At 39.1% G+C, this 20372-nt stretch overlaps 2 protein-coding genes across 2 annotated transcripts; one reads left to right on the top strand and one right to left on the bottom strand.

The window, feature by feature from the left end:
- Positions 1-78: 78 nt before the first annotated feature.
- Positions 79-9030, bottom strand: LOC129727983 (trithorax group protein osa). Its single transcript, XM_055686312.1, has 4 exons — positions 7161-9030; positions 4845-4997; positions 4434-4676; positions 79-2743 (listed from the first exon to the last, which is right to left on the bottom strand). The coding sequence occupies exons 1-4, from the start codon at positions 7887-7889 to the stop codon at positions 1061-1063; spliced, it is 2808 nt and encodes a 935-aa protein (XP_055542287.1). The 5' UTR covers positions 7890-9030; the 3' UTR covers positions 79-1060.
- Positions 9031-16646: 7616 nt separating this feature from the next.
- On the top strand, positions 16647-18390 carry LOC129727331 (probable 26S proteasome non-ATPase regulatory subunit 3). Its single transcript, XM_055685070.1, has one exon. The coding sequence runs from the start codon at positions 16797-16799 to the stop codon at positions 18270-18272; it is 1476 nt and encodes a 491-aa protein (XP_055541045.1). The 5' UTR covers positions 16647-16796; the 3' UTR covers positions 18273-18390.
- The last annotated feature ends 1982 nt before the right edge of the window (positions 18391-20372 follow it).

Genomic DNA, 20372 nt, shown 5'->3' with positions numbered 1-20372 from the left:
TCAAGGTCTATAACCAACTAATTCAACCTGCTTCCAACTGGGTTAAGGAATGAATCGAACGAAATAAAACAAAATGTGTATGCTTAACCGTATCAACAAGTACATTTACATTGTATTACATTAAATCATAACTATGTTTTAAATAAACATTAAAAAATGTGTTTCGATTACTATTGAACTTGATCTTCTACATTCTTTTTTTACCTGCCCGCAGAGCAGAGTCCTTATTGTGTAAGAATGATAATAAGTAGTTATCTTAAAAACCAAAAACTGCACGGAACAAAAAATGTGTTCGAAACGATAGTAATATTAGCCAAGTCTAAAAGAAAATTATGTAGCAAAATAAATATTCTGAGTACATGTTATCCAGCCTGTCCTAAATAAGGTCGAACACAAACAAAACACCTGGAGGCCGACGTGTACCGTAGTCCGAAGTAGCTATCTGGCGCATGATCTTAGTCAATAAGATGCCGTCTTTCATCTCTAGTACTCCTACCATGCTGTCGTTTGGGTTACACCTGCACCCTACTTGTCTATTTCGTAAGAAGCTTTGCTTCGAGAAATTTTCGCGCCTTTCATGTGCAACTGCTAATTTCGTTCCGATGCTCACTATCACGATAAGAAATTGTTTTTGTTTGTTCGTTTGTTTGTTCAAAACAAACCTAAGAAAATGGCACTCAACGACAACGCATATTCCTCTGCTTGCACAAACGTGATCGTTGCCTGAACAGTTTTGTCCTGATTGGGTTTGGCAGGAGCATATTTCCAGAGCTACTTGTTTGACAATTTGCTATTATCTTCTCCAGTTTTCTTCTACACATGTTCTGGGTAATATTCATAACAGTAAAATCATTCCGATGTGTTCCCTCGTCTCTTATTCTGTTATCAGTTTTAAGATGAATGTATGTGTGTGTTTTTCGTTTGCTATAACTTTTTTTAGATTTTAATCCTTTTTTTGGAGAGTATACTCACTAGTTACCTTTAATTAGTTTTTTAATCTTATACAATATGTGTTGTTTTTTTTTTGTTTCTTTTGCTGAAGAATATTTTAGATTGATAATCATTTACTGATAGTGCTACTACTACTGCTATCGGTTTGATTATTTATTGTTTGTGTTGATACAGAAGTGGGGGCGTCTGGCGAGCTATTATTACTACTGCTACTGCTAATAAGATTAGGTCCATGCTGTGGTTGTTGGTGTGGTGGTGGCGGTAGTGGCAGTGTCGCCGTCGATGACGCAACCGAGGAGGACGCTAATGAAGAAGAAGAGGACGAAGACGATGAAGAAGAAGAGGATGACGAAGACGATGATGAAGACGACGCCGCTGAAGAAGCGCCAGAAGACAACACCGTAGATGACGGCAGAGACGACACCAAAACGGATGATGGCGGTGATGCTGACGAAGACGTTGCAATTACAGCGGTACCAGTGATCATTGCTACGGTGTTTGGTACGGATGACCCCGATACCCCGACACCAGCGGCAGCGGCGGCGGCGGCGGCAATTGCAGCATTATAATCCAGCTTATAAACTGAGTTTCTCGTCACATCCTCCATAGAGGCTTCCTGACAGTCCAATCCGGTATGTTTTTGGGAACCGCAGTTAAAACAGGACATGGCGCAATACATTCCTGTCGGTGTAGTAGCACTTGGCGGATGCGGGGGTGGTACTGCACCAATTGCGGCTGGTGGCGTATAGGCTGTGGGCACTTTCTGTTGTATTAGCGGAGGTTGTGTGTGTGATGATTGAATTTGCTGCTGGGATGGAGGTGGCGGCTGAGAGGATGGAACTGATCGAATCGTTTGAAGGGTCTGTGTACTAGCAGCTACCGGCGCTGCAGCATTTGGGGGTAGAAAAGTTATAGTCGCTCCTCCACCAACGGTCGGAACCTGGGCTGTGTACGGGTAGAGGATCTCCCCATTGTGCTGCATCGTTGGATATGCAGCTGGCGGTCGGAATGCGGTTCCCGGCGGTAGACCTGTCGCCGTGTGGGCCGAAATCAGAGGTCGTGTCGCAGCCAAATGCGCCGTATGATATGGTGGATAAGGAGCAGTAAACTGTGGCTGCGAGCTCAAAACTAAGTTTGTACCGCCGGCCGTTGGCGTCGGGGCTCCTATCATTACAGCGCTCGACACTACGCTATTGTTATTTCCATTGCTATTATTCATAGTATTGTTATTATTATTACTATTACTAATTAAATTTTGTGTAGCGGATGTTACCATTATATCGTTACTACCGCCGACGAACTGCTGCTGCTGAGACTGAACCTGCTGCTGCGCTGCTGTCTGAGTATATATCACAGTACTACCTAATTGCTGCTGCTTATCAGGGCGACCATTGATTCTGCCCATGTTCGACGATCTGCTTCGGATCAATCCGCTAACGTTGTTCAAAGGTGCCACATTCAAGCCAGGTGTTTCAGGAGGGGAAATGTCCCCAGCAGAGCTGCCAGAATCACTACTAGACTTCTGAGTCAAGTCAATCAGACTTATGTTATTTATCGCATAAGATAACCCCATTCCAGTGTTAGTGCCATGGAAGCCTGTTTGCTGCTGCTGCTGCTGTTGTTGTTGCTGCTGATGAGCCTGCTGTTGCTGCTGGTGATGATACTGGATCTGGTTGACGTAGCTCTGCTTATTCGATTGACGGGGCAGAGTATTATGACTGGGACGATAGCCATTCCGTAACTGCTGCAACTGGGTCAGCGCCATGGTTTGGTCAACGCCCAGCAGCACCGACTAAAACAACAAAAACAAAGCAAAGTTAGTATTATTTTAGTAAACATTTGTTTTGCGAAAATTTTGCCGTCGACAGAGTATTGTTTGTACTCTCGACTAACACCATGCGATCCTACTGACGTGAAGTCATTTTTTATCTAAACTCTTAATTCTTAATTCATGGAAACCGGACGGACCAGATAAGATTTTTTACTCATCGTAATTGCAAACTAGTTATGAATAATGTCTCAAAATCAAAATAATTCTCTTACACAACGAAGGGGACGTAAAAACGCTGGGTTTTCTAAAAGTATACCGCAAAATAGAACACGACAGGTTTTTATCATTATGTGGTCGGCGGCAAGCCAAACCAAACCAAGCGCCAAAAACACTATTTCGAGTTAGCGACGTTCAAAGTTCAACCGCCTCGTATGTTCTCTGCAACCTACTTCAGAGAGTTTTTGTTATGAACTGTTCTAATAATCGTTTCTTCATGAAGGATAGATTATTAATGTTTACATCCACTGGTGTTAATAACTCAACTAAAAAAAATCGCGCTTGATTCGCTCTGGTCATCACTATTCTCTGTTGTTTTAATTATGTGGACAGTAACGCTCATCAAAAACAAAATATTTCCAGGACATAACAAATTATAGATTCGAATGTACTAATCTTCTAATTTGCCTTATATGTATTTTATTGGCCATAATCAATCGTTCTGTTTTCAACCGGCATTGAAAATCAGGAAAAAAAATTGCAGGTTAATCAATCTAGCTCCTCGTTCTATTCTCGGTTGAAAGGTATTGAAAAATGTACGTGAAGTCGATTCGCTAGCCCTGTAAACTGCTTTTCTACCTGCAATTGATCGAAACTCTATGGAAACTGGGATAACTGTGCAGAAAACAACAGTAAATATCGTGTACACTTACAACCGACTTCGAAATCTGACGATTAGACCAGTCAAATCTCTAGCCTAAGGAATCAGTACATTTGTTTTCTATGCTAGTAAAAACTTTTTTTTAATTTCAGTTTCTTAAGGAGATTTTCAGCCTTCGGGTGGTTCATCTCCGCAGTAAAAACTTATGTTCTTCCTAATTAGGTTTGTTTTAGTTTGGGGGTATTATTTTTCCGCGATTAGTTAAAAAAAAAACATTTGTCATGCATAACAATTACGGAGTAATTGTTACGGTTACAAAGTCTCTGATAGTTTCTTCCAATCAATAGAAAAAAAACGAACTTTACAGCAGCATGGCCGCTCAGCTAGTCTTGTAATACGTTAACTTTTAATGTCAGATTCGTAACACTAGCTCCGCAATTATCTTGTATACTAATAGTCCAATATACAGAATGGTCCAGCACCGACAGCGGAACCTTTGCTTTGAGGGCAAAAAAAGAAAAATCTTCCAGTACTACGTGTACTTAACTAGTTCAGTAACAATCCCTATACTGCCGCGCATAGCAAGTCAGTCCCATTTGCATTTTCAGTAAAATTGAGTTATTACGCGCAAATGGTAGCTAACAATGCATAGTTTCGTAACAATGGTTCAACAATTTTGTTCTGAAAAACTGCTGGAAAACATCCAAACATATTGTCCCATCTCGTAAGAAGCAATGTTATCAAATCATATAAAAACGCGTTTTTCTCGGCTTACTGAAAATGCAGGTGGGACTGACATGCTATGCGCGGCAGTATAGCAAAGAGAAAACTAACCTCGTCAACTGGTTTCAACAGTTGCTGCTGGGACTGTTGCTGAACGTCTCGATCTCGGTGATCCTGCTGGTGCGGATGCTGACGCTGAGTTTGTTGTTGCTCCACCGGCGTTGGCTGTTGGTTCCGACTGATGCGATGCTGTACACTGCTAGCTGGAATTCTTGTCGGGCTGGCTGTACGACTGTGAATCGGCGACGATGGATTGCTCAAATGGGGAGAAGATGACGGAGGTGGAAAAGAAGTCTTAAAGAAAAACACCAACAGTTAGTGAAGTCCGAAAGCCCATAAACGTAATGGCATGATAGAGCTAGGGTACGGATACTTAGTGGTTGCTGTGGTCAGGAAGGTGGGGTGCTATTGGTTAACATTTGAAGGAAAACTGCAGTAGTAAACAGCATGAAGTGCACTCACATCTAGTCCCACCTGGAACAGGGGATTACGTAAAGTCCAATGTGGCGGTACAGTTGACGGTGGTGGCATAGTAAAGTCCTGAGGTATCTGCATCTGCAATTGTTGTAGGCCTTCAACTGTCATATGTGGCATGCTTGCATCACCGGGAATCATCTAAAATAAAAACAACTCAGTTATTACAAATGCATGCGAATGTTATGATGGTCGGTTAATCACGCTTACATATATTTTTATTTAAATACAAATTACTCAAACTAACGTTTAAACGCTGTCATTCTTGCAAATGAACATTCGATAAACAGTTTCTAAAAAAAGGTTAAAACCTATTTTTAATAATTTAGTAATAGAACGTAAATATTTTAGCACTAAAGTTTTTCATTTTCTAGCTCGATTCCGGTAACTTAACAGGACAGTGTTTTGATTTCAAAGGATAAAAAGTTTTATTATTTATTAAAATTTTTACCATCCCTCGTTAATGCTCTCGCTGCAACACTTTGCGCAATGTTCTAGTGTATTTTTAGTATACATTTTTCCTGTAAAATATCGGTCTTTTGAAATAAATGCTACGTCGATTTTAATCCAACACCTCCCCCCCCCCCCCTTGTCAAAGTTTGTCACAAAACGATAATATCCTCCCTCCCCTCTTGAATGCTACGTCATTTAAGTATGGTCCCTAAAAAATAATTTTTCGCAGGAAATGGCACGTCAAACTCACTAGTTACACTAAGTGCAGCAACAACAAGTTTGTACCATGCGGAACAACTACTCGAACAATCAGCTTGGCGTTATTGGGCTTATGTATGGATATCTGACCAACATCAGCGCAAACAGATTTTTATCAATAGCAAATCATTTCTGAATGAAAAGAGAACGAAAGTGCTAATAAAGTGAATGCTTCACTACCTATATACAGCACTCCAAAACATAGCCAGACAGCATGCAGTGAGTATCGTATAGCAATCATATCATTTCTTCATAAAAAAAATGTGCATATATTAACGGAGCCGTTCGACAAGTTGCCTATTACTATTTTCTTCACTATTCATTTCAAATAAAAAGTGTTTTTTTTTTTGTAGAAAAAAATATATTTCTGTTAATAATAAAATCACAAGAAAATTATCAAACAGTATTACTATCAAGCAGTGATCTAGTGATTTCTTCATATACGCCAAATCCAATACAACGGCGTCGGAACGTCCTCGACCTAGACACTACAGGTCAAACGCGCTACCAAACAAAATCGAATGGAATTCGTACAATGCGCAGCCATGATTATTGCAACCCGCTGCCATCAACATCAACCACACATATTTTGTCACCTCGGTTGCGGTCGTCGCCTTTACGCTTACGGATGCAACCAATAATGAAATCTTGCTCTTACTACCCATACTTTACACGCTTGCCGGTGTAGTGTTGTTGTACCATCCCAACCCTGGCTAAACGACAGTGACTGGAATTAAAAATTCACAATACGCGAAAGCACATCGGAACAGGATGACTCATCCACTGGCTACTGGAGAAGAGTTCGAGTTATTGTTCCCGTAGCACTATGTTCGAGCAGAAAACAGACAGCAGCACGATCAAGTAAAAAGTAATTAGTTCAAAACATTCTCCTTAAAGTGCATTTAGCAAATAAAAAACCAGTTTGCGAGTAACGTATCTACGTATTCTACGATTGCGTTTGTTGAATAATGGATTCAACGTCATTCATTCTAGTCTTCGATATTGGCTTTTTCTCAGTTTTTGAAAACAGCCCTAGATTTTGAAACATTTATCGTTTTCGTTATATCGTTGTATTCATGAGAACTATGAATTATGTTCAGTTCAAGGCGAGTCGATGAAAATATGCTTGAAATGTGCTCAACAAAAGGAAATCACAAGTTGTTGAGATTCACTAAGCAGTTTTGGGATACTAATTCGATTCCGATGACCGCAATGTTACGAATAGAATCACATTTTTCGATTGAAATTACGATACGATAACGTTTGATTGATTTTTTCGCTAAATTAAGTTTCATTGAATCAAAATTTATTTTATAATCTTTATTTTCTTCTAATTTATAAACAATGCAGCCTGTTTTATGTAAGGTGGATATTAACTTTGATAGCTGTTCTTTTTGGCAATGCTTGGTGATATTACTTGTGAAGCTTATCAGAAGTATTTTATCTTACAATAATACAAAGTGGCTTCTGCAACAAAGTGGAATCGATAAATTTTACGAAAGTTTCAAACAATTGCAGCATTTTAATGTGTGCAAAGAGCGAGATGACATAGATTCTCAGGGTGTTACGGTACAAATCAAGATTTAAACATACCTGTGCCAATGCGGGCTGCGGAAAACCCGGGATCGGAATCGGAGCTTGCTGGGGCGGTGCCATCTGTCCCGTCTGCTGGGATGGCATTGGAATTTGCATTTGTATCTGTTGTTGTTGTTGCTGGGGCGGCGCGGAGTGTTGCTGCTGTTGGGAAGAAGGTGGCAATCCCAGCGGCGTACCTGCACTTGGTGGTGGTGTCGAGGTCGCTAAATTATCCGTGTCTGACTGCCCCGTTGGCTTCAATTCACAGGTTTTAAGCTTATAAAAAATGTCTCCACATTTCATGCGTTGTTCAAACGAAAAAACAGGATGATTGGTAGCCATTGTGTACACCAGTAACAGCTCTTGCAGAACATCCTCATCAAAAAGCCTTGCAAAGTCCCGTGTGCCCCAGCCCTCGAGCGTTTTGAACAGCTCGTTCACGCAGGTATGATTACAGGCTCTTATCAGTGCCAGAAAGAGGGCCATTTTTCGACGATTCTTCCGATCCGTGGGTTCTCCGCTTTGGCATGATGCGATGTCGGAAATGAACTCCATCGGGTTATTAACCCGAAGCTCGATTCCACGCAATTCCTGAGCATCACGCCGGCCGAGCTCCTCCAGACAAGTCCCCAGGAAGCGTAGTTCGAATGGAAGGCACATGTTGAGTAAGGTGCACATCGTATCTATCCGGTTATAGCTCTTTAACTCTTTGAACCAGTTTACGACTTCGTCCTTTGTATTAATCATTTCCAGCAGTACATTTGATGACAACCGGGGCCAGAGGGGCTTTATTTTATAACTTCTGTTGTTTCAACTATCGTCGATTTCGGCACTTTCAACCGAAAATACTGTAAGCCCTATTTTGGTCTCAATAGGCTCCTTGCGTTGTCACTTCGCAAGATTTCAACGGCTCTTGGTTGCCTTTGCCTCGGCTTGCTGGTGCCGCATACGGACAAACGATCCGCACACACACATTCGAGCGTTTAAGCACACCAAAATACACACACCGTCATACAAATGCGAATAATCTAATTCGCTATATTTCTGTATCGCTTTTGGTTGTGCTCGTTGAGTTGCTGAGTTCGACGTCAAATCAAAAGCAGTATAGAGTAATAGCTTTTAACAATTGAACTCAATAGTACAAAATACGAAAATAGTGTAAAATAAAAGTAATAAAATCCTATGCTCTTTATCTCACTTTGACTGCAAGAGGATCGCGTTTTTTGTTCGTTTTCTTCTTGTTCTGCTAGCGAGATTGACTCTTCTTTTTTCAGGGGTGCTCCGCAAACTCTTTTTCTTACACTCTTTCAGTACTGTCAGTCAGAAATTTTCTGCTGCTTCCTCCTCCACATCCAATACCGTTGCTGTTGCACCTACAGCTCAACACTACTTGACAGTCAAGAAAATGAAAATTTTCACAGGCTCCCTTGGAAGGAGTTTCTTACTTTTTTGTCATAAACACACTTTGCAACAAATTATTCCTCCTAGAATGGTTTTTTGTTACTGCATTCACAAAAAGAAAAAAATGCATGCAATCCGCGATACTTTAATTTACTACTGCTGCTAGCCAAGATTTACACTTCCTGCGCCACCATCATACACCATCCGAAGAGAAAGAGGAAGATGGTAGAAAAAACGGGAAAACACTTTCGGCTGCACACACGCACTGGAGACGACGACAGAGCCGATCGGAGGCTAAGAAAATCTTTGCGTGGAATAAACTTTTCTCTATTTCCGCTTGAAGATTTTCCACTACACAACAAATAGTAGTGACTGCGAAGACAAATCGCACCATTAAACGTCCAGGGTAATATAATTTTCCTTCCTTTCGCTGCTGCTTCTCTGGCTCTTACGCTTCTCTTCGTTTTCTTCTTCTAACTTTGATACCTTTTTGGTACCGGCCAAGAGCTGTACATCGAAACGGTGGTTTGTGTAACTCGCTTGATACGAAACAATGTAACAAAAATTATTTTGCACCAAGCCATAGCGCGCGCGCGACAGCACTTTATGTGACAGTTGGTGACGCCTCGTTTGACAACTGTTCGCATAAAGTAAATGAAAACTTGGTGCATTATTCCATGTCCAATTTCTTGTTTCTCTCTGTCAAACTGAGCAGTGGTAGTTTTGTTCAATTCATTTTTTGTTTTGTTTTTGTAAAGTCATTTGCAACATTCAACATATATTGTTGAGTAAGCTTTTGTTGAAAATAATGTGTTTAATTATTCAAAACAAAATCAAGTGTCACATGGTTGAATGGATGATACTGAGTACCGCCACACTCCGTAAAAAATACATACCAATGTTTTCTGTGAAACAGTATATAATCCGACAACAAAGGCACAAACACGAATATAATATTTGCATGTATAATTTATGATGTTGCTGTAAATTATGTTGAAATCCCGAAAAAATAACATCAAAAAACCTTAAAAGTTGCTGTAATTGTACATAGTTTTACCATAATTTTACGATGTTTTTCATTGTAAATACATAATTTTTACATTAAATATCATTGTCCAGAACAATAAAAAACATTGTTTTTGCCATTTTTACCGTGAAAAAGAGGGGTTGTTATGTATCTTAACAGTATTTTTTCAGGCACTTTTCCCATACATTTAGAAGTCACTGACAATGTTTTTCATGGTAAAATTATTGTCGGTGGTAGATTCAACAACAAAAAACATTGTTAAAACTTGGTAATAACAACAAACGTTCGCAAGCTTACAGTAAAAATACCATGTTTTTTATGGTTACAATAAAAAATATTGTCCATTAACTGTTCTGACCACAAAATACATCGTAATTTTTTTTCGGGATCCGAAACAAACAATCATCATCGCCCTTACCACACCAAATCTAAATATCGCAAAACATTTTTGTGATATTTTCCTCACATAAACGACATGTGTATTAGCACATTCATGTTATCGAGCACTACGCATAAATAAATGTAGGAAAGTAGGCGGTTAATGAAGCATTTAAATATAACCTAAGGGCCTTACAAACCTTTTATATAGATTCTAAGGTACGGAACTTATGGGTATAAGAATAGTACCTAATATTGTGGCGTCAGCACTAAATTTAAGTTCGGAAGTCGGGCTTCCGACTTCCGAACTTTCTTCCGATTTCACAAACACATAGAACAGCTACGTGTTCACAAAACATGAACTGCGGGAATGATTTCAATGTATTTGTTTTTGTAAGCCGGACTAACGAGAACAACAAAAATAAACATCGGAAGTGAACCTGACTGCCAGTTCATCAGCGGCGTTTTGATAATTTTTATTTAAATGCACATTATAGATACAGTCGCTGTTCGATAACTGCAAGACTTTTAACTGCAACGCTTTTTAACTGCAAGACCGATAACTGCAACAACTTTGCAGTTATCGGACCGCAATCCGTCAAATCTGATGTCAAACTCATATTTGACATTGAAGTGACAGATCTCACGGGGAGATTCTAAATGCATTCGAAAAAGAAAATTGTTGAATTTGTAGAAACATTTCAAAAGCACTCTTTCATTTCTCTCAATTTTTTTTCGATTTCGTTCACTTGTTGTCTCTTCATTCTAGATGGGAGATTACAAATCTCCATTATTAATCAATGAAGCAAAATCACCATGTTATGTGGTTCACTTTCTGTAATTATTATAAGAGAAAAAAATATCCCTTGTGCATTGTTTGGCTAGCTTTCACTACTCAGCGAGGCAGGGCATAATAGATCACAAACAATATTTTGTGACCATTTTACGATTTGACAGGTGTCACTGATCCCGCTGACATTGATGTTGCTTTTACTTGCGTTATGCCAGCGGGTTCAAGCTTTCTGTCAAAATTTAGCTGTTTAGCTATATCAGTTTTTTATAACATCTGAAAAAGCTGCGTTTTCTAAGCAAAACGTGATTTTCAAAAATTTTCTATCGTTGGTCTTCGATTTTTAAACCACGAATGAAAACTGCTCGAAATAGCTACAATGACAGTTGGTATATGGGCGAACTGTCATTGTAGCGATTTAGAGTGATTTTTTAATCTTCATTTAAAAATCGAAGGATAATGATAAAAAAAAATTGAAAATCACGTTTTGCTCAGAAAATTACACTCTTTTAGCTGATACATGAAAATCAGATATCCGTGAATAGCTAAACAACCCAGCTCAGAAACGTTTCGTAAATGATCTATTGTAGTGATGAACTTTATCTTCGCCTACATATTGGTTAGGTAAAGTAGTTACTAAAACGCAATAAATTATGATGCGGAAATATGGATATCAAATTGATTAATCGAAAAGCTCGCCTATTTTAGTTTTCTGCTATGTTTTGCCACTACTCCATTAAAAAAATACATTTCGACATTATTAAAAACAAAAATGTAGTTGTCGAACGACGACTGTAAATATATCAAAAAATTGTGTCTATTCCAAGACTGAAGCTAAAAATCGTGTTGAAGCTATTGATGATAATTTAATGATAAACTACAAACATGAACAAAAAATTCTATATAAAAATCGGGGGGCAACACAGCTTTTATTTGAGTTAATCTTATGCTTGGGAGTAACTCTAATTTCCTCAATATAACTCCGAAATTCTCAGGTTCACAGGTTCTCAGGATTCACATCTTTGAGTGCCTTGAGAACAAGATCAAGTGAGGAAAAAGTTTAAGGATTGATATTCAGAGACACGAGAGTTACTCAGATTTGCTCTTTGTTTTTCAAGTTTTCGCAAAAAAAAAAATCTCAATTCTCCTCACTTTTATCTGAGTTACTCTTTTGCTTGAAAGTAACTCTAATTTACTCAATGTTACTCCGAAATTTTCAGATGATTCACATATTTGATTACCTTGAAAGCAAGAAATTGAAACGGTGGGACCGAGCAACATATGTATATTTGCGGTGGGAAAAAAGTTTAAGGGTGGATATTCAGAGACACAAGAGTCACTCACATTTGCTCTTCATTTTTCAGGTTTTCTCAGCGACACTCTGAAAAATTCAAATTTACTCACTGGCTTACCCCTCAATGAAAATATCGATTTTCCTTATTGCTGTTCCCAGTGAAAATATTTGTCTGGAAATTGAGGAGAGTAGAAAACAAAAGAATTTCGTGTTACATCGCACTATTGGCTCATATAGATTTAAAAACTACTACAAATACGATTTATATTTCGAATCAAGGTACTTTTTCGAAAGTTCTATTAAAAGTACAATTGTTTTAAAATGTCACGTTTTTTTTTTAATTTGAATTTTTTTATTTCCGGACTGCTTCATGATTAGGGCGAAACTAACGACGACAACAAAACTCAAAATATGCAAACAAAGTTTTCGCTCATAAATTGAGTTCAACAATATATTTGCCATTCAAATATGCTAATAAAAGCAAAATTGCTTTAACTTTGTATATAATACACATAAAACTTGAGTTTAAGTCGTTTTTTATTTTGTTGTTTCGCCCTTTACTTTGCGCCTTATTTCACGCCGTGTTTACGTTATTGTATCGGAATACGCCTTTTGTTTTTCAAGTTTTTTTTTGTTGAAAACTTTGATTCCGCATATTTATCAACATGAAATCAAGTTTCGCCTTTCAGTAACGTAAACAACTAAAAGGGAGTGTTACTAGTTAAATGATTGGTCTGGAATAAAGTAGATTTCGCCTTTAACAAATATCAAATTTTTTAAAAGTTAGAAAAATTATACAATATTTTCTTGAAGTTTGAAGGTAGGTGATAGCTCACTTGATATGTTTTCAGTAATATCTCTATTTGTTTACAATTTGTTAGATTTGCTTTTATCACAAAGTATACTGGAGTTATATAATATTTTTTCTTTCATATAACCATGAAAAAGCTTAAATTGTATAATACAAAACACTTCGTAATTTGTGACGAATTATAAGCTTTGTAAATACCGACTCAACAATAATTTTTGTTAAATGCTTTGAAGATTTTCGCTGGGCTATCTTCTTTGTTTGACTTTTGAGCTAATATTCAAAAATACCGAATGCTCGTCAAGTAAACAATTATTGAACAAATGGGACACCCGACAAAATGTTCAATGCTAAGAGATGGCGCTACAGTGATAGTGGTAGTAAAATCGAAATTTCCCTGAGCATTTTGCTTAATGATCGGGAACTGCTATTAGTTAACCTGTTTTTATGTTATTCTAACTTTCTAGTACTTACTTTTACCACAGACAGACGTCCAAGCAAGAACAAAATTGATCGAAAATTCCGTGTAAATTTTCAAAGAGAATTGCGTTATAAATCACTTGTATACTAGCGCCGTCTGGTGACCTTATCGCTACATTACATTTTTTTTCGCTGGTGTATGAGGCTGGCGTCACTGGTAGCGCTATCTGGTTACGAATTGCTACTACAAAAATCTTTACACAAGTTTGGAACTCAGCTTGGATGTCTGTCTGCTCTTTTACTATATGGAATCTATTTTTATCATAAAACTTGGTTTTCCTATACAACTCCATTGACTCAATGCAGTTGCATAGAAAAATCAAGTTCTTTGAAGAAAATAGATTGCGTATAGTAAAAGTAAATACTAGAAAGTTAGAATAATATAAAAAGGGTAACTAATAGCCGTTTTTCCGGTCATTAAGCAAAATGCTCGTGGAAATTCCGATTTTACTACCACTAGCACTCAGTCTCATCGTGTGTAACAGAGAGGCTCATATAATTTGCACAGAACACTGAAGCATGTTGAAAAAAACGGATGAATTGATTATTTTTTTCGCGCACTAAAAGCAAATGCACTCTATGTGAAGAAAGCAAAATACGCAACATCAGAAAGCTTGTATTGTAAAGAGTAAGCGCATAAAGCTCCCGCAGAGAGACTTTCTCGATCGCAACTGATAAAATGTAGATAGCGCTCATTCATTACTCAATGATAAGGGCACTATGATGAAAATTCTAGCTGGGAAAACTTTTCTGACTGTTTCCTTAATAACCTGTTCTGTAGCGTTTACGTAGGGCTCTGCGCTATACTCACTGTGTTATGCTCACTGCGTTTTTTTTACTATCACGGTGCAGGTCTATGATAAATTTAGCCCAGACACAATAAATTTACTCAACAGCACGCAGCTTTGGCTCGCCTACTCATGTGTGTAGTTATATTCCACACTCCCTACGCGTAAAGGCATCGCTCAGCAAGGTTGTGCTTTTTTTCTTGCTCATCACAATGCCTACTAAAAAACTGATGTGATGCAATTGATGTGCTGATAAATGCACAAAGATGAGTAAGTGGACAAGACTGCTAGCACTACAGCGCCGTCTCTTAGCATTGAACATTTTTTCGTGTATCCCATTGCCAATAGCTCAGCTGTTGAAAACTCAGTGAAAAGTGCGGTAAGAGCAACTTATGCCGAATTCGTTTGTTCGGTGTAACTGCAACAGAACTACACTTTTGCCAGGTAGCTGTTTTTGTTACCTTCCGGACTACACCAGAACTACACCTTTTCTATCCCGTGCAACACCCGGAAAAACGCGAGTTCTCATATGCAATTGTCAATTTATGTGTGAAAACAAAAGCAAAAATATTTCCCTACTTCACTTTCGCAAGTAAACAGGAGGGTTGTGTGCAAAGCCACGACCGCAAGGATGAAGTATAATACTTTTACACAGCTCTACTTACGACTGTACATTAACCTACGGCCGGGCGAATCGGTTCGCGCCGCTTTTCGCGTTTAGCCTGGCAGAGGCCTAATGCGCACGGCCAACACAATAGAAAGGTGTTTTCACATTGAAAATTAGACACGGCTTTACTGGAGTAAGTGTTGGCAAATGCATCAACCGCTAATACTGCCGCTATCGTACGAAAGTCAGCCTGGCAGAAGCCTGAGACGTGGTGACCAACCACAGGGCAAGTGATTTGTTTAATTTGAAGGCAGCCACAGGCGCAACCCGCTGCTATCCTCTGTTACTGCTGAGTGCTGATTACTGCTGTCAACGTTGTGGACGGTCAATCCAGTTCACCTTCCGACTAATGAATGTAGCTAGTTTTCCCAGAAACACTCTTTCATAGCCGAAGGGTGCTACGTAATAGGCCACGCCTTTCAGTTCAGGTTTACCATTTCCTTATGTTCTTTAGACGAATTATTCCACAATTCGCATTTGATTTTTGTATCCAGCGAACAAACACCGATGGTGCTCTTACACACGCAACGGTTTTAACCCGTATCTTATTGCGGTTTGTAACTTCAAGCGATTTCGTTTGCTCGCTGTTGCGTGTTGCATCATGTTGCAATTTGGCAGCTGGGAGACGACGAAATTCTGTTTATGCTGATTGATTGAATCGACTTCATATAATAGCTCTGCATAGTCGAACTAACTGCTTTTGTGAATGCGTTCTAACAGGGCAGTTTATTATTCAATGTCGGTTATGCTGATCGCAGCCTTTGCGCTGCCCCTACAGTGGGGGGTTTACTAAATAAAGTGATAATTAGATAACTACAACAGATTTTGATTGCATCCCGCACAGAATGTCTGCTTGTATTGATGCCAGAAAATTATTAACCTTCAATTATTTTTCTATTTGCCTTGAAAAAAGCATTTTGCGGTACAAAATCGGTTACTGATTACAACTTTTGAGCTGCCCTAACATTGGGGGAATTAAGATACACGGACAACATGCACATGAAGCTATTTCACATTCAGTAAATTAGATGGGTGCGACAGATTTAAATTGCTAGGATGCAACACAGAATGCTTGCTTGCGTTGACAAAAACTATTAACTTTCAATGACTTGTTTATTTACCTTGAAATAGGCATTTTGATTTCCAAAATTGGATTTCCTGATGGCAATCTTCATGCTGCCCCAACACGGGGGGAATAATGGCTGTCTGGCGACACATGCTGAGAAAAACCGCGCTGCTCCTGAGACGTGGTCCTGACCAACCACAGGGCTAGTGCTGCTGCTAAGGAAGGACGACTGCTATTGTCGCTGTCTAGAACTATTATGAGCGGCTCCGGCTGAAACAGGCTCTTAGATATGCCAAATAGCATGTTTTCAATTGCAAGGTATATGATCCTGTCGACCGTGCTTGGGAAGCAAGCATATAACGACCAATCAGAGGTCGAATTTTTCGTTTTGACAAGGCTTGACTATTTTCAATAGTACAATAGTGTGAATAATAAAATTACAATTATCTTATTTTGGGAAGAATCTTAGAAGATTTTCCAATCTATTGCTGCAAGAACGAAGGAAATCCATCGAATACTAACCGATTTATTAGCATTCGAAATTGGACATATTTTTCACATTTTTCGGTTTTAGATTTTCATTTCACATCCCTATGTAGCCGAACTTCCTAAGAGAAGTATTCTACTTCAAAACCAAACCAATATCAACAGAGTCGTCAGGGCCAATTTACCACAAAAACATGATAATTCGTTTCAGTGTAACACAAGCAACACTGCCAACTTGCATGAAACAATGATCGGATTGAATCGTTTAATACCCAACCCTTGCTTACTTCAAACTACACGAATATCCATGACTCGACATTAATCGTTTGACATTTTGACAACTCAAACATTCGCCAGCCATTGTATCATTGCAAAGCAAAATTTTCAAACAGCAAACGTGCAGACGATCATTCTAAAAGTATTTTTTCCAATCATTTCGTGACTATTTTTTTGCTCAAAGACACTAAAAATGGTAGTTACAAGTTCTGAACCTGCTATTCAGGATGTTGAAATGGAAAGCGCGGAAGATGCCGAAGCAGCCAAAAAAGATGCAGAACTGATGAATATTCAAGAGATTCGAGAACACACCCGGCAAATTGATAAAGCTGTTGCCAACAAAGAACCAAGATTCATACTACGAGTTTTGCGATCCTTGCCAAATACAAGAAGAAAGTTGAGTTTGGTTGTAGTTCGGTCGCTTGTGGTACAGCTGTATCCGGCAGGGGCCGAAAGAGATGCTGTATTAGCTTATATCGAAGAGTATCCGGATGGAACACAAGAGCCAGAGCTTCCGAGACCTCGAGCTGCAATTAAGAGTCCTTTACCGGAAGTGGATGCTTACTTCCACTTATTGTTACTGGTAAGATTACTTGATAAAAAAGAGCTTGAAAAGGCTTCAAAATGTTCGCGGGATTTGATGTCCAAAATTGTGGGACAAAACAGAAGAACGTTGGATTTGGTAGCAGCAAAAAGTTACTTCTACCATTCTAGGGTAGCAGAATTAAATGGTGATTTAGAAAGCATTCGAGGCTTCTTGCATTCTAGATTGCGAACTGCAACCTTGCGTAATGACTTCGAAGGACAAGCTGTCTTAATCAATTGTTTACTTAGAAACTATCTGCATTATTCATTATATGATCAAGCTGATAAATTAGTAAACAAATCTGTGTTCCCGGAAGCGGCCAGTAATAACGAATGGGCTCGTTTTCTTTATTATCTTGGTCGTATAAAGGGTGCCAAGCTTGATTACAGTGCTGCCCATAAACATCTTGTTCAAGCTTTGCGTAAAGCTCCGCAGCATGCAGCTGTTGGTTTTCGTCAAACGGTGCAGAAACTAGTTATCGTGGTTGAATTACTATTGGGAGACATACCCGAGCGACAGATTTTTAGACAAGCTGCCTTACGTCGTTCTCTTGGCCCGTACTTCCAGCTTACACAAGCTGTTCGCCTTGGAAATTTACAACGCTTCGGAGAAGTTCTTGAAAATTTTGGTGACCAATTTCGTCAGGATCATACTTTCACTTTGATCATCCGCCTGCGACACAACGTTATAAAAACTGCTATTCGTTCTATTGGCTTATCTTACAGTCGTATAAGTCCTCAAGATATTGCTCTTAAGCTAGGTTTGGATTCTCCAGAGGACGCGGAATTCATAGTTGCGAAAGCCATTCGTGACGGCGTCATCGAAGCAACACTCGATCCGGAGAAGGGGTACATGCGCAGCAAGGAGAGTACTGATATTTATTCGACGCGTGAGCCACAGTTAGCGTTTCATCAGAGAATTAGCTTCTGTCTGGATTTGCACAACCAGAGCGTGAAAGCTATGCGTTATCCACCAAAATCCTACGGCAAAGAACTTGAAAGTGCAGAGGAAAGACGCGAACGAGAGCAACAGGATCTTGAACTTGCCAAGGAAATGGCTGAAGAAGATGATGATGGTTTCTAGATGGATGGTCTTACTTGTGACAGACTCATAATGAAATAATACATCTATATATGATATTCAGATAATCTAGCAGGATATACATTATTCAGTTTTCAATAAAGCACATTCTATGCCTATATGTATTATGTTTTATTTGGAGACAACTTTTCCAGAGGTACTAAGAGATTAGTGCAGATTTATACTGCCGCTCCAAGCATAACTGTCCCAGCGCCCATAAGGTTTGCATAGAATATGGGACAGTTATGCTTGGAGCGGCAGTATAGAAGTTATGCATTCAGATATATCGATGCATAGTAAGAAAAAAAATGTTTCTATCTCTTATGTTTATGATGCTGGGTGCAAACCAGCCTGTGGCTGAAGGCCACATAAAATAATAAAAAAATATTTTTTTTAATAACAAAATTAAAAAAAAAAGTTTATGATGAATAATGTATCTTTTGACGTGGGACTACGTCTTTCTTCACTATACTAAGGTACCTTCTGGGATAACTGGATTGAACATGTAACGTTTTTGGTTGGCGGAATGGAAGATTTTAGATGCTAATAGCGCTCAAACAACTGATCCGATTTCAATAGTTAATATACCGTTGGAAAGCTAAAACATACAAGATTTGTATAACATGATAACTTCAGTTAGCATTTTCTTATTACTCCGTGAAAATTGCGGGAAAGTTTGAAGGTCGAATATCCACATACATTTTTCATACGATTGGTATATTTCCCTAACGCAGACTTTAAAAACATAGACGAAATGATTTCACGCATTCAGTCATTGGCTAGCAATGCCAGCCAATTGGCATCGCATTCATCACCCAACGTAAACGACGGAGAAGGAAAGCAGAGATGCTTCCACGTGATTGGTTCTTCCCCCAAACACCCAAGTTCCCCACCCCACACTGAGTGACACTATAAAAGGACATTTCGTGTTGAGAGACGCTCATTCCCTGGTCGACCGTCAAAGCGAACAGTTCGGCTTCCCTTCGATCTGAGTTGGACCCCACCAGTGGTAATCTAATTCAAATATCGTTGTTGGAATACAGCCCGAAACTGGACGTGATCGGCACTGGGGACCTTTGGAAGCCGTTGGAAGGGAGCATTGGAAGACTTGGAAGCCGTTTGGGTGCTGCCGATAGTAATTTGTGTAGGTATAGTGTGTCGTATACCCAGTGTGTGTGTTTGAGTAGCGTTGGTGAGTGTATGTGTGTGTGTGAGAAGCGTTAGCGTGTGTATGTGTGTGTGAGTAGCGTTAGCGTGTGTGTGTGTGTGTGAGTAGCGTTAACGTGTGTATGTGTGTGTGTATGTATGTGTGTGTGTATGTATGTGGGTGTATGTATGTGCGTGTAGGTGTGTGTGTATGTGTGAATGTGTGTGTGTGAATGTGTGTGTGTTTGTCAATATTTGTGTGTGTGTGTCAATGTTTGTGTGTGTGTGTGTGTGTGTCAATGTTTGTGTGTGTGTGTGTCAATGTTTGTGTGTGTGTGTGTGTCAATGTTTGTGTGTGTGTGTCAATATTTGTGTGTGTGTGTGTGTCAATATTTGTGTGTGTGAATGTGTGTTGTGAGTAACGTGTATGTGAATGCGTGTGTGTGTGTGTGTGTTTGAATGTGTGTGTGAATGTGTGTGTGTGTGTGAATGGGTGTGTGAGTGAAGTGTGTGTATGTGTTAGTGACGTGTGTGTATGTGTGAGTGGCGTGTGTGTGTATGTGTGAGCGGCGTGTGAATTTATTCATGACAGAATACTTTTATAGGCAACAAGTTAATTATTTTTCCTATTAGTTTGTACGCTATGGTTTATGAAAGGTGTATGTGTTTTTTGTGAAGTGTTCATGGATTGTTGTGTTTGGTGTTTGTACGTTTGGTGTGTGTTATATATTATGGCTATGGCAGAATTAAATCTTCACACTCACAATAGTCCGTCAAGCCTACGTTTGTGCACTCAAGCACATACCCTTTAACTTTTTTCTCGAAGGTGATAAATTCAAAAAAGTTACAATTTTTACTTCGGTTGAAACCAACTACCACTAACTAACTATTGATCGAGAATTGTAATTTGTCAAACCGAAATACGTCATGAATCTCTTGTACACTACATATAGTGGC

Source organism: Wyeomyia smithii, chromosome 3, assembly GCF_029784165.1.
Source record: "Wyeomyia smithii strain HCP4-BCI-WySm-NY-G18 chromosome 3, ASM2978416v1, whole genome shotgun sequence".
Taxonomy (NCBI): Eukaryota; Metazoa; Arthropoda; class Insecta; order Diptera; family Culicidae; genus Wyeomyia; species Wyeomyia smithii.
The sequence above is the reverse complement of the archived record's forward strand: the minus strand, read 5'-3'. Positions and strand labels throughout refer to the sequence as shown.

Excerpts from the sequence above, each read along its gene's own strand:
- LOC129727983 (XM_055686312.1), bottom strand. The coding sequence starts at position 7,889 with ATGATTAATACAAAGGACGAAGTCGTAAACTGGTTCAAAGAGTTAAAG. Across the intron at positions 4,677-4,844 it reads TGTTCCAGGTGGGACTAGAT|ACTTCTTTTCCACCTCCGTC; the intron begins GTGAGTGCACTT and ends TTTTTCTTTAAG. Across the intron at positions 2,744-4,433 it reads TGTTGAAACCAGTTGACGAG|TCGGTGCTGCTGGGCGTTGA; the intron begins GTTAGTTTTCTC and ends TTGTTGTTTTAG.
- LOC129727331 (XM_055685070.1), top strand. The coding sequence starts at position 16,797 with ATGGTAGTTACAAGTTCTGAACCTGCTATTCAGGATGTTGAAATGGAA.